The 14285-nt window shown below is 34.5% G+C and overlaps 1 protein-coding gene across 7 annotated transcripts in view; it reads left to right on the top strand.

Annotated features, from left to right (window-relative positions):
- The window catches only part of LOC141448165 (G-protein coupled receptor Mth2-like), a 79777-nt gene that overhangs the window by 53557 nt on the left and 11935 nt on the right, over positions 1-14285 (top strand). For 5 of the 7 annotated variants that reach the window (XM_074116296.1, XM_074116297.1, XM_074116298.1 and 2 more), the window contains exon 2: positions 12893-12971. In XM_074116296.1, coding sequence (XP_073972397.1) covers positions 12893-12971 — 79 coding nt within the window. Of the gene's footprint in view, positions 1-9517; positions 10313-12892; positions 12972-14285 lie in introns of those variants that run through there. The other 2 variants (XM_074116300.1, XM_074116301.1) reach the window with 2 other exon arrangements.

The following is a 14285-nucleotide window of genomic DNA, read 5'->3' as shown; positions in this document are numbered from 1 at the left end:
GCTTGTTTAAACGGGTATTGGGCTGAATAATAATATGTATTAAAGTATCTGATAAATATCAATCAAAGTGTCGTATATTAAAATTAGAATTTGTAAAATTAAAGCCTAATTATTATAATTTTAGAAATCTTGCGTAAAATTAGAATGCAACGATTATTTAAGAATAAGGACACCATTTTTAGATAGTGTTCAATGTGTGCTGAAGAAATTAGTGCCAAGATGAGGGCAGGAGGTCTTGACTTTCTTTTACTTCTTGGCCGCCAGAGGAATCGTTGCGATTGTGTCAATATTTCCGGTGATGGGTGTTTTCCGGAAATGCATGCCTTGAAGTGCATTAAATTGGCTGAGACAAAATTACACTACTTTTCTCTCACTAGGATTTTTCATAATTTTTAATCAAAAATTTTCTTTAGATTTACTGCATACACTACGAGTTCTTGGACTACCAAATTTAAGGAATTCCAGGACGAGTGCTTTTCAAGAAAATATGGTGAAAAAAAAAAAAAAAACTGCAGAAAACCTTTGGGAAATGATCAGGAGACCATTCCAATCTCCAAGCCTTCATTAATGCGCAGAGCTCTTACCGTTTTCTGCTTAAAAAATGGCCACGACAAACTTTTATGACGTAGCCTAGGCAAAGGAAAGGAATTTTCTGGGTGTCTGGGGGGCAAGATGGCGTTGAAGAAAATGAGACGGCCAATACCCTGGCAAGTCATCATGTTATTCTGACGAGAATATTATACACTTAAGACGTACACAAATTTGTTCATGTTTGAATCTGTAAGAATACTTTTAGTTCTACACTATATACGATTAATTTAATGAAGTTTTTGGGGAAATTGATGGCGCGCAGTAATAACAATTACAATTGTTTATTCCCAAAACAAATCAACGAAGGTCAGAATGTAAACTTATTGGGCTGTTAAGGTTGAGGGTGAACGAATCAAATAAACTCATTTCCTGAGCTCCTACTACGTTTTAAATTTTATCATTCCTCCTGATCAGCTGAATTACTCGTACTGAGAATGACGTTAACAGACCATTGCTTGGGTTTTTTTTTTTGTCTTTTTCATTATCGTAAATTGAAAAACATACATACGTATGTCTTTATTGTGGAAATTTTTTTCCCTCGAGGTCGCCGCCATTTATTGTTTTCACTGTACTCATTTAGCTATTATTTTTAATATTCTAGCGGAAATAAGAACTAAAACAATTATTATAAACTATCTTAAATTTAGAGACCGGAACAAGAAAGCAAATAACATAACTTTGTAGTTTCCGTTCAGTTTCCCCGAGATTAGTGAAAGCTTTTTTTTTTTTTTTTTTTGTAGGCAAGAAAAACTCTGGCTGCGGTTTTTCTTATTTCAAGAATTTCGAGCTAGCCACCTCGCACGGTTCTTCTTTTGCATTCAGTGTCCACTTCGTACGGAGGACTATCGCGTCTGCTTCGTCCTCGCCTTATGGCATTTATCCTCTTTGTGTATTCAAATCATCTTCAGCTATTTACCCCTCAATGGTGTGTGATCATTCTTGAATTTAGCGACAGGTAAGTTTTCCATATTTAGAGATCCTACCGTCTTCAAATGTCGGCCCCCAATTCAGGGGGAATTTAGGAGATTTGGATAAGGAATTTAAAAAAAAAATGTCCAACAAATTCTTAAAATCTACTATTAATCTGGCTGCAATCATTGGAGCATGTTCAGGTTTCTGCAACAAACTTATCTCAATATGGCGCCTGTAAGAAAAGTCGTGTCAGTGATACCATTAAAAAAAAAATCTTGTAGTTAACTATGAAAGTTGTCAAGTTCATTCCAATAAAAGCGATAAGGTGTGCATTCATGTGGAATTTCCTAGAATTCAGTCGACCAACGTGTGCTGCAGCTAATGTGTGAGGAACTGCCCATATCCAACCTCAGCAATATTCCTTAAAAGTAGAACTCAAACCTATCAGGAAATTGTGTAGATTGTGAAGGAAGTGGGCTATAAGCTGTAAAGCCTCTGCTAATATAAACGGTTCGCTAAACCCAAAATGGTTGTGCAGACTCTTGAATGACTTTGGGCTGACAGTTTATGGTTTCTCTTGTTGATCTTGGCAGGGACGCCCCCTTGAAAGTTTCCCGGAAGTGACTTGTCCACAGTCACCACAGTAGCCAAGAGGTTAGAGGTGATGAGGATCATGATTATGTCCACATTGTGTGGATTTAATTTCAGTTAGCTGTCCGCCTCCTTCACGACAACTTTTGGGAGTAAAAGCTCGCCAGAAAGAAACAGGCATTACTGTGATTGAAACAATGGCTTCAATCCTGAGTAAGGCTGAACATCCTCAGAATATTGTCTCCTAAAATGGTGGAATAAGAAAAAGTTGTATTTTTATTTTCAAACATTTTTTTCCATTATAATTTTTTTTTTTTTAAATTAATGATGTCACCAGTGTCTCACTACTTCAGTCGATAAGTTAAGTGTGACAGTAGATAAAATTACGAGAGCTTGATATTTCTGATAATGTCCAATGAAATTTCTAAATGACATTCAATAAAATAAAATAAATTACTTGCTTAATGTAACTAATGGCATATAATTAAGTAAAATTACATTAAATGGTTGATCAGTACTGCAGTAATCTTCAGTGTGAAGTGGTTATACTCTTGTATATTTAATATACCCATCATCCATTATTTCTAGCAATCAACCAATTATGGCAAAATAGCTATAGACAACAACAAGGCCAATTAAGTTTGTTTACGTTTTTCATTCTCTTTTCCCTATTGAAAGCTAAAATTTTTTGTTCACCGTAAATTAAACTTTTACTTTATATCGTTTAATTTCTGTTCTTCCAAAAGCCATATGTATTTCAAAAATCATACCATATACTGCGGAATGCTAAGGAACTAACAAGTACTAAGCATTGGCCGCTAGGGTGCTCTAGGTGCAGCATAAAAATAGTTTTCATTAATTCTATTGCTGCTTCATAGAGAGCTCTGTAGGTTTAACTTTTTAGTTCTATGACCTGTTGAACGAATCTAATCCATGAAAGAAGAATCTAAGAGTGTGAAAACTCTCTTACTGATTCGTTCAACATTGTTATTAGGTTTTGTTTTTTTTCAAACTCCTAAAATTGTCTGTAAAATAGTTATTTATTTAACAGGTGCGGAAAGTAGTACTTTTCCTCACATGAGGCAGGGTTTGCACGCACGAGCGAGCGAAGCGAGACGAGAGCAAGTGCAAATTGCAGAGTGTGACGAAAATACTTTACACTCGAGTTAAATATTATATTTTTTCTGCAACCATTAGGGTTATTAACTAAAAAAAAAAAAAACTAAACAGGAATCACTAGAATCCATTTTAAATTTCTATAAGGTAACACTATAACCTTTTTAACTGTTATAATTAAATATGAATATATAGTTTTCGTGACCGCAAATTGTTAAACTTAGGATGGAAGATTTGCGAGGAATCGGTCAAATAAAACCACTCGTCTTTTTGCCAACTTTTCGACAAATATATTGTCCTCTTCAGGGCGTGGCTATGCGGGTTGGTTGAGTTACAAAAACTCAACCAACAGTTTCTGTAACTCAACCAACCCGCATAGCCACGCCCTGAAGAGGACAATATATTTGTCGAAACGTTGGTAAAAAGACGAGTTGTTTTATTTGACCGATTCCTCGCAAATCTTCCATCCTAAGTTATAATTAAAAATATCTAATTATTAATTAAAATATTATTTTTATTTCTATATTCCTTTCAATTTTTATTTTATTTTTTTAATATTCGTTTTTTAATTATTTAGATAAAATAAATTTAAATAAGCTTATGGGGGGTTTTACAGAAAATGTTTAATAACAAAACTTCTTACATCAAGGAAGCACAATAAAGTTTTTCCACTCACTAGTGAGGAAAGTGACACTAATGGGAATTTTCCCCCACTAGTGAGGTAAAGTTGGGCATTACACAGCTGATTTTAATTGAGTCATGAGAACATTCCTACATGGTTGCAGAAAATAGTTCATTACACTTCATGTGTAATTAAAAAGGGATGCTGCCTAATCCCTTCTCCTCTCGAAACTCTTCATAAGAAAGTTAATATTGATCTGTAAAAATAACCACACTACGAACTGAGTGAACTAATTCCGTACCATTGGACTGATAATGATTTACAGAAGGTGCTAGCGCTAGAAATAGATAGTGTTTACAAACCAAACAATAATAAATCGCTCTTTTATTCGCTTAGCAATATATATTCAACGTTCTGTTTGTAGTGGGTCCCTCTTCTTAAAATAGTTTAATTTTTTTTTTCTTCTCTCAATATTTCATTACGTAGCTTCATGTTAAGACCTACTTTTTGTTTTTTGTTTTTACTTGAAAATAAAAAACTTACGCGATTCAGGAGGTTTCATTGGTAATACTTGTTTTTAGTACTTCCTGAACGTGATAACGAATCAGACGTGAATCACTCTTATTTCTTTTCGCTAGTTCGTCTTTTTTTTTTAAGTGACTCATATTCAATAGATTGTTATTAATTCTAGTAATTCATTTTTCTAGTTAGAAATAAAAAAAAACTTATTGCAAGAATGCATTTACTTTGGGGAGTTGTAAACAAGTTTAATTAGACTGTAATCGTAGAATGTAGTTCAAACATGTCCCGACCAGAGGGCGGGCATGTTTACAATATGTCGTATCACGCTAGTGTTTTTTTTTATTAATGTTTACAGATCAATACACTAATTATTTTTTAATTGCATTACCCTCAGGGAGAATGCGACTTAGTGTTTAATGTGTTTTCAAATATACGAGAGCATACCAATAAGCAGCTGTGTGACGATGTCTTCATATTCATTGAGAAACTATTCATTTATTTACTTCCTCTTTCATTTAAAAAAAAGAAGTATTGCAATCATGCAGTTTTTTATCTTCAATTTTCACCGGAAATATACGATTGTTTTGAGCTCCCCTGGGTACAAAAACAGAAAAAAAGTGGTTATTTTAAATATGTTTGTGTTTCCATAGTAACGCAATAAGGTATTTCATTTAGCTGCTAATAGAATGCGTCTCAGATTTGAAAGACTAGTCGTTTTTGTACATTGTTCTGCTTTACTGCCATCTGTATAGTAATAATAATAGTCAAATGGGAAGGGATTAGTTTAGTGCAGTGGTTACCAACCTTTTTTGTTCGCCCCCCGTAGCCCTAAAGAAATTTTACTCGAACCTCACACCCCCTGAAATTTAGATTTTACACAAGGTGTGACTAATAAATAACGAGACTATTGCTGTAAAAACATTTTATTTTAAATTTATACATATTTAGTTATTATCACCTTCAATATACACCCCTCCCCTATCCCTACAACGCTCCATGCGAATTTACCATTGTTCAGAAACAGTGCTGGAATTCTTTTTCTATCAGCTCCTGCATGACGCTTGCCGCTTTTTCTTTCACAGCTTCAACGGACTATGAAATCGTGTCCCTTTTAATGCAAATTTGACTTTGGTGAACAGATCTAAAGTCACATGGGGCGGCCAGGTCAAACGAATAAGGCGGATGAGGCCTAAAACTGGGATGTTGTACTTGGCTAGAAACGTCTTGCGATAGACAATGCAGTGTGAGCCGGCGCCGGTTATCTTGGTGGAGGAGAACCCAAGACTTGTTCTTCCACAAATCGGGGTCGTTTTTTTCCCTTACTCTTTCACGGAGTTGAACAAGCACCTCACCGGTAGTAATGTTGATTAATAATAATCGATATTTTCATCCGTTTTGGACGTGGAAGGGCGACCCAGGCGGTCATCATCTCCGACGTCTTCTCGGCCTCTCTTAGAAACGCTTGAACCACTCAAAAAACTTGCGCACGTGATACAACATTCATCGCCATAAACATCATTTAATAAAAGATAAAAGTTTCAGTAGCGGTTTTATCAAGTTTTTGTTGTGAAATTTCACGACAATTCGTTGCTCTACTACACGTGTAGTATCATGTTTTCGGCAAAACGAAACTAACACCTCTTTCACAAACGGACGGTTCATTTCAGACAAATTTCTCTACAAAAACACGTGAGACGCTGCTGCAATCGAAAGAGAAGGCTTTACGGTGCACAGCTGTCGCGGTCGTTAGGATTTGGCGCATGCATAGTTCTTCTGTAGCAGCATCAGTCTCGTTATTTAATAGCCACTCCTCGTATAACAAAAAAAAATAAAACGCGATAAAAATATAAAAAATATTTGAATAATAATAATAACCTCTAATTTACCTGGACTTTACTCGCACCCCAGGTTAGGAACCCCTGGTTTACTGGCTAGCGCCTGGTACGCGGAGATCCCGAGTTCGAATCTCAGTACTCTGGCCCTTAGATTTTCTCTAACATAGGGTGCGTTCCACTTGGCGACCACAACGACCAAAACATACTTTCAGGCGTTCCACTTGGCGACCGCGGTCGTTGTGGTCGTGGCGAAAACGTCACTAATGACGTCACTATTTTCGCTCACACAACGACCACAACGACCCACCTTAAGAGCTGGGTCGAAGTGGGCGTTCAGAGTTGGCGCAATTTTTAAAACAAAATATGGCGACCGAAAAAAATTATCTCATGTAAATGAAAGTATTATTTCATGTAAATAATAGAATGTGTTTCTCGAAAGTCTACAAAAAATAAATAAATAAATAATTACTTATCCCTTTACAAACTAAATCACTGAATAAAGATCAATTACACTTTGATAGCTAATAATACGTGGCCTAAGTTTTCGCTTTTCACCATTGCGATTTTGTAAAATTGCATTCCACTCTTCGTCGGAACAAGATGAAGAACTTTCTAAAGCATTATTAATAAATATCCAACTGTCGCCACAAAAGACATTTTAATTTTATTTAAACGTAAATTTTATAAATACTCCAAAATGTAATATAAAAAATTGAATTATATATATACTTTTAACATAAGTCAACTTTACCAATAATTAATAAAGTTTATTATAACTGCTTATAAACGGGGTTAAAATTAAAAAATAACCTCTTCAAGCTTCTAACTTATTTTCGAGGCCGCCATATGTAATGTTTACATGAACGGTTAAAACGCCCACAGTCCGTTCCACTTGGGTTGGTGCTGGAAAGTGTTATCTGTGACGAGAGAGCACTGTCCGGAAATAAAAAAACCATATAAAAATGTGAAAAAGCCATTTACCAAATTAATTTCCCCCCGTATTTGGGTTGTTAATGAAAACTTCTGTGAATTTACTTTTAAGTTTTATCACATTTTGAGCAGGGTCATGCGAGTGCTTAAAAGTTTAATTTTTGTTCATTCATAAAGCATTAGTTTGTTCTTTGCTATAATTTCTAGGTCATTCCATTAATAAAAAAAATTGTTATCAGCACTCCATTAACAATAGATAGGTGTCACTATAATGAAATTATAACATGCATTGCTCAACACACCTTGAGTTAGTGTTTTTTTGGTAAAAAAAGGACATTTATTGTGCGCACGCAAACGATTAGAGCATTTACCACAATTCTAAACGTTTTCTTTTCGTCTTACTTAAAAAAAGGTTTTAACTAAATTTGAGCTAGCTTTAATAAACTTTCATTAAAATAAAAAAGATTTTTGAGAAAAACAAAACCTACCAATAACCTCCTCATTCACATAAATAATCGATTATCCAGCAAAAATGGGCAGTCAAACGAGATATTTCTTATTGCCTGAGAAGGCGACATAGACCAGTGATGGCGAACCTTTTAGAGATGTGGGTCAAATTTTGTTCATTTTTTTTTATTAGTACCTAGCTCTTGGGTCACCACTAATGCCCATTTGCACAAGAGGTTAAGTTTAAAAATTTGTAAACTGAATATTTTCAAAACTAAACATCTTTAAAATTCAGTTGGCTTAACGGGTAAAACGGGGACGAAACAAGTGGCTATGGAAGTCTCACTTTTTACAAACATAACCTGAACAAAACCTTAACAAAACCTTAACACAAAGTGTGTTTTATCTGAAGAAAAATCTAAATATGGTTATTTGCTTTGGGTTGTCGATTTTTTTTGTTAACAAACAAAATATGAGTAAAATTATACATTTTATTTGATATTTTGTAAACACTTTTGCTTTATTTCAAATACTATAAAAGCATTTGTCGGTCATTTGCGTTTTAGAACTGTTATGATCAAACTAATAGGTTATAGATAGCATTTTAAATTGCTTTTTTCTGCAACCATGTAGGAATGTTCTCATTACTCAATTAAAATCAGCTGTGTAATGCCCAACTTTACCTCACTTGTGGGGAAAAATTCCCATTAGTGTCACTTTTCTCACTAGTGAGTGGAAAAACTTTATTGTGCTTCCTTGATATAAGAAGTTTTGTTATTAAATATTTTCTGTAAAACCCTCCATAAGCTTATTTAAATTTATTTTATCTAAATAATTAAAAAACGAATATTAAAAAAATAAAATAAAAATTGAAAGGAATATAGAAATAAAAATAATATTTTAATTAATAATTAGATATTTTTAATTATAACTTAGGATGGAAGATTTGCGAGGAATCGGTCAAATAAAACAACTCGTCTTTTTGCCAACGTTTCGACAAATATATTGTCCTTTTCAGGGCGTGGCTATGCGGGTTGGTTGAGTTACAGAAACTGTTTCCGACAATATATTTTTAATTATAACAGTTAAAAAGGTTATAGTGTTACCTTATAGAAATTTAAAATGGATTCTAGTGATTCCTGTTTAGTTTTTTTTTAGTTAATAACCCTAATCGTTGCAGAAAAAATATAATATTTAACTCGAGTGTAAAGTATTTTCCTCACAAGTGAAAAGTACTACTTTCCACACTTGTTAAATAAATATCTAATTGTGTCGATGCGTGATTGAAAATAAAAAATACAGATAGAATATAAATTATCCTCAACAATTAGAAAATCTAAATCAACCCGCGTAAACAAACAAATGGTTGCCTAGCAATTTATAGTGGGTCAGTGAAAAAGCTTGCGCGGGTCATAGGTTCGCCATCACTGACATAGACAAACGCTAAAAAAGAAAGGCGCCAAAGAAATAAAGAAACCAAATTTGGACTTCCTGTTTTCTGTGCTAACTCGCAGACTAATAAAAAGCTACTTATTTTATGTTCCTCAAAATACGGGCATTCTGTTAAAATTTAAAAAAAAATATTCACATTTATCTCTTTAAGGGATAAAAAGTAAAATTAGTGGAAAAATTAATGCTTCTGAAAAGCGATAAGTAAATTTGCAATTCTGTTAAAATATTTTAGTTTATTTTTTCGTACTTTTTAAAACTACTTTATTTTATTCAAAAAATAAAAATAAATTAGTAGGATCTTCTGAATGATAAAGAGTAGTTACAAAATTATAGAGAAGGGTTATTATTTTTATTAAATAACATACCCAAGTTGATTAATTGGTGGTCTGTGTAGTAGGGCGGTCGGTCTAATGAGAGTAGAGGGGGGTGACTTGTTTATCATCACGGATGTAGTGAGATGGGGTTTTTTCTTTTTTTTCCCCCAATAATGTTGGCATCACTGTTGCTGCATTAGCAACAAACTTTCGAGGGAATTGTTCGTTACTTTTTTTTTTGTTGATGTAGTGGTAACCCTCATTGAATGTGCGAAACCTCATACGGCCGGTACTTTTGTTTTGTTTTGGGCAACCATCTTATAAAATATATATTTATATTAAAAATTTGGTGTCTTTACAAGTGTTTAGTTTTGTTTAAAGTTCATTATTAATGAATTTATGGTGTTCAAATTTTTTTTTAATACTTTTATTGACAAGTATAAATTTCTGTGATAGTTTCAATTTAAGAAAATGTTGCCCAAATGATCAAGCATTCAATTTAGATGGAGTCTGTATTAATTTGATACAAAATTTCACATTACCAGAAGCATTTCAAAATCAATCAAAACACATCGATAGAATATTACCAGATCATAAACCATCATGTGAAGTATTCTTACTAACACCGGAGGATAACTACACTATTATCAGTACAGGGCAATTGATTCTTGACTCAGTAGTATTTGAATTAGATCGATATTGTATCGAATATATTGACGATTATTATGATATAGCTTTGCCGTTGTTGTGTTTTCAAAATAGTCAAGATAGTTTAGCATTTTTGTTGTATTCAAGTGGTTATTTTATATCTAGTATTTTTTTAACGTTAACACTAATCATCTATCTAGTTTTTCCACAGCTGAGTCCGTTTAAAGGGAAATTAACGATTTCCTATTTGTTCACCATTTTGATTGCATTTATTTGTACAGCTATTGTGCAGAGTATAAAAATTCGTCATGTTCTTCTATGCAAAATTTTCAGTAAGAATTTTTTTTTAATTTTTATTTCATTTTGTGTTCTTGTCAATTTTCATGTATACTCAATATTGCAACAAACACTCAAGGCCACAGTTTCTATCACTAAAGGCATGCCAAAAAAACACGAACTTTTCTCGTATCCCTTTCGATGTCTGCATGGACATCATAATAACGTTTCTATGCTCTTATAGTAATAAAAACAAAGGTTCATTTACTTCAAAGATTTACATTAACTTATTAGTTTAAAAGTTATAGCTTTCAAAATACTAACTTTTTACTAAAATAAAATACTATTGGTGGCAAGTCTGACGTAATAGCTTCCCAGAATTCCATTTAAATGAATATTTTATGAGATACAATAGCAGCGAAATTATTGCCAAAAATAACATTGTATTTTTGCACCACCGGTTGGTTGATATTTTTTCCAGTTTGGAATTTCAGTTAAAACTTCGTACTTCAAAATGTGTTCATTCGGTTTGGAACCATAATATTTATTGAAAGGATACTCTGGACATAAAGGATCCCTTATTTAACACAGAGTCCCTTTTAAAATGAAGTTTCCTGAACAAAAAAGTTGTAAATCTTTATCAGTAGGAAAGAAAAGGTAAAAAAAAAAAATATTCACGCATTTAAGAATGTTCAAGTCTAAACATTTTGGGTTTTTAGAATCTAAGTGAGAATAATATATTCTTATACATTTGTTTAGATGACATCATTTTGCTTGGCCTTGAGTCATCATCAAGAATGTCAAAGTTGAGAATATCTTTTATTTCTGAGAACGTCGATAGGAAAAAAAAGAGAGAGAAGAACTACTTCTCTTTCCGGGAAATTGAAAACTTCACTTACATGGCGGGTTTCCTTGGTTTTCTATTCTCAAATATAATATTATGCCAATTGGCATATTTTTTTTTTTTTGCGCATCAACAGCTGAGGTTATTAGCGCCCGGAGCTTTTCTCAGTGCACTGCCGGCCTCCGGACAGTGTTCTCTCTTTACAGACAACACTGTCCATCACCGGACAGTGAGCTGTAAGAAGCTCAAGGGTCAGTAGCTGGATTCGAACCCAGGACCTCCGCGTGGGAGTCCAGTACGCTAACCGCATAGCTAATCCCTTCCCTGCCAATATTAGCCTGCACTCCCCGCTACTTTGTACTCTGCAGAACTTGGAGACAAATTTACAAACGTTTCATCAGCTCCAAACATATTACTTACACATCTTCAAACACCCAGAATTGAAACTGAAGACCCCCAAAAAATGCCAGCATCGCCAGTACACTATTCGGCGGATCTTCTATCTTCTTTAATAACAATCCCTTCCATCTTCCATGCAAGTGACCTGGTGCGCTGATTTTGGACTGTTCATAGACCATCGACTAATGTGGAACCCATAGACAGGACTTAGAATACAAGCCATGAAAAAACGGGCTACTTTTTTTCTTTACCAACTTCTTGGACGAAGATTTAAAGTATCGACGGAGCTGAAAAGACAGGCAGAACCCTGTAATTTTAAATCTTGTAGACTAGACTAGAACTCCTGGGGCTCAGTCATGCACATGGAACCAATACTGGATATATCAATACAAATTTTTTTTTTTTAATGATTTAAGGCGCGTCAACATCTAAAGTTATTGGCGCCCGGAGCTTTTTTTCAGTGCACTGCCGGCCTCCGGACAGTGTTCTCTCGTTACAGACAACACTGTCCATCACCGGACAGTGTTGTCTGTAAGAAGCTCCTAGGAAGAGAAAATCTCAAGGGTCAGCAGCTGGATTCAAACCCGGCGCCTCCGCGTGGGAATCCAATAAGCTAACCGCATAGCTAATCTCTTCCCTCAAATTTTAGTGAATAGTCACCTAAACATTTTGAATCGATACAAAATTGTTGCCCACTTTATAGTCACAAACCTCTGACACACCGATATCGTACATTTCTTACGTAAAGCAGCTAGCTAAGTAAGAATCTTCATTGCCCAAATCCTTTCCTCTCACAATTTGACTTCGACTTGATTTCAGTCTTGTATTCATAGTATAAATGTAGTGCATGATAGAACCATTGTAGGAGTCACGTCTCTACACTAAACTGATCATCAACCTCTGATGAGTGATGGTGAATTCGAAACCCGGACAGAAACATTAAAAAAAAAAAAAAAAAAACACGCCTGCTACGATTTTAGATAAAATTAACGATATTTACACAGATGAGTGTCTAGGACACAAGAACTGTCGCCGTGAGATATCATTTCCTTTTCCTATCGCTTTATCTAAAACTAGTCGCCCAGATATCTGCAACAACTTCACTAAATGTTCAATTTTTTTTTTGCCAACTTGTAAACATCCTTTATCTATTTAAATGTAATTTCCGTTCATTTAGATAGTTTCTTTATTTTTTGGCCAGAAAAATTAATTGATTTCCTCCATTTAGCTAATTTAACTCAATTTAAGAGTACGGTTAACAGCTGCTGTTGCAATTAAATAGAATTGCTTCTATTCGTTCCCCGGAAATCAGTATTTTATTTTTTTACAGTGCCTTTATTATCATAAATTGCTTCAGACAAAAAAAAATAACCTAAAATTTTAATTGTTACAGGTTTTTCCGTGCAGTACTTCTTCCTGGCTACTTTTTTCTGGCTCAATGTTATGTGCATCGACATCTACTGGGCATTCAGGTAATTAATGCATCTCTATTTATGAATAAGCTTACTCCACTGTCAAGGTCGCAACTTCATCCGTATGACCACCGACCTTTTAAAACAACTTTCATCTATGTCCTTCATTCTGATTATCAGGACATAAGAAGCGGCTATCCTGGGGGGGAGGGGGGCCTCAAAGATATTTACTCGCAGTGGGGTGCCGCTAGTAGCCATGGGCAAAAGAAAATAGAGAAAATGGTGTGGAAAAACTATCTCTTAGTATGACAAGCCAATGGCAGTGTTTTGGTTGTTCCATAGTATTAGTAAAACAGCTTAGTGACCGCCTCTCAGCTGTAAAGAAATAGAAAATCAACATGGACTGAGGCGACCTCCATATATTAGTAGCTGGAGGGCCGAATCGGGAAGATCCTAATGCTCTCTTTCCATTTAATTTATAAATAGGGGTCCGTGAGATCTGCATAAAGCGCAATTAGCGTCCCAAAATCAAAGGGAAACCGCAGGAGCCTTTTCCGAGAAAGTCTCAAAAAAAGAAAGAAAAGGAAAAACGGAAAAATTAATTCAGGTCATTGGCTCAATGATTCTGTATTCGGTTTAGTTGCTGTGTAATCATTCTCGGGCCGAGTATCTATTATTAGGAACCTGAATAGAAAGTAAAACTGTTGAAAAGGATGAAAAAATAACTGCCATTTCAGTCGAGTAAAATTTATTTTGCCGAGCTTTCGACCTAGAGACTAGGTCATCTTCAGGGCTGTGGAACATGTTTACAGATTGTTAACAGATGATTCTATTAAAATGAATATGTATAATATAACGAAATTTACAAAAATTATTTACCTAGTTCACAAAGTAATATTTTACAACATTACAAGGTTGGTGTGTCTTCTGTCTTGTCTGCTCATGGACTGAGTGTGATCGGTTTTAACTGTGTTAGGTTGTGAGGAAAGTCAGTGTTGCCAATTACCAAGTATTTTGTATATATGTTTGCGTATATGTTATTTAAATTGTTCGTGTCTGTTTTGAAATTTAAACTGTTTTCTGTCTTAGATATGTATATCATTTCTAGCACTTTCCTTTTTTGTGTGTTGGTTTCTGATTTACGAGGGTCGTTTGAAAAGTCCGTGCAAAGTCAGAGAGATAGCACCACTGGCGCGTATCGAGGTTATGTTTAGTTAGTAGCATCTCTTGGAAGAACACACACCAAGTTTCAGCCAGATCGGTCTATTTCTTTGTGTTTGGCATTCGTTTGAATCGAGGAAGTCGAGTGATTTTCAAAAAATGGACGAAAAAGAATTTCGTGTGTTGATTAAACACTACTTTATGAAAGGCAAA

The sequence above is a fragment of the Rhodnius prolixus genome, unplaced genomic scaffold (assembly GCF_049639745.1).
Source record: "Rhodnius prolixus isolate KJV_2025 unplaced genomic scaffold, Rpr scaffold_13, whole genome shotgun sequence".
Taxonomy (NCBI): domain Eukaryota; kingdom Metazoa; phylum Arthropoda; class Insecta; order Hemiptera; family Reduviidae; genus Rhodnius; species Rhodnius prolixus.
This window is presented reverse-complemented; position numbering and strand designations above follow the sequence as displayed.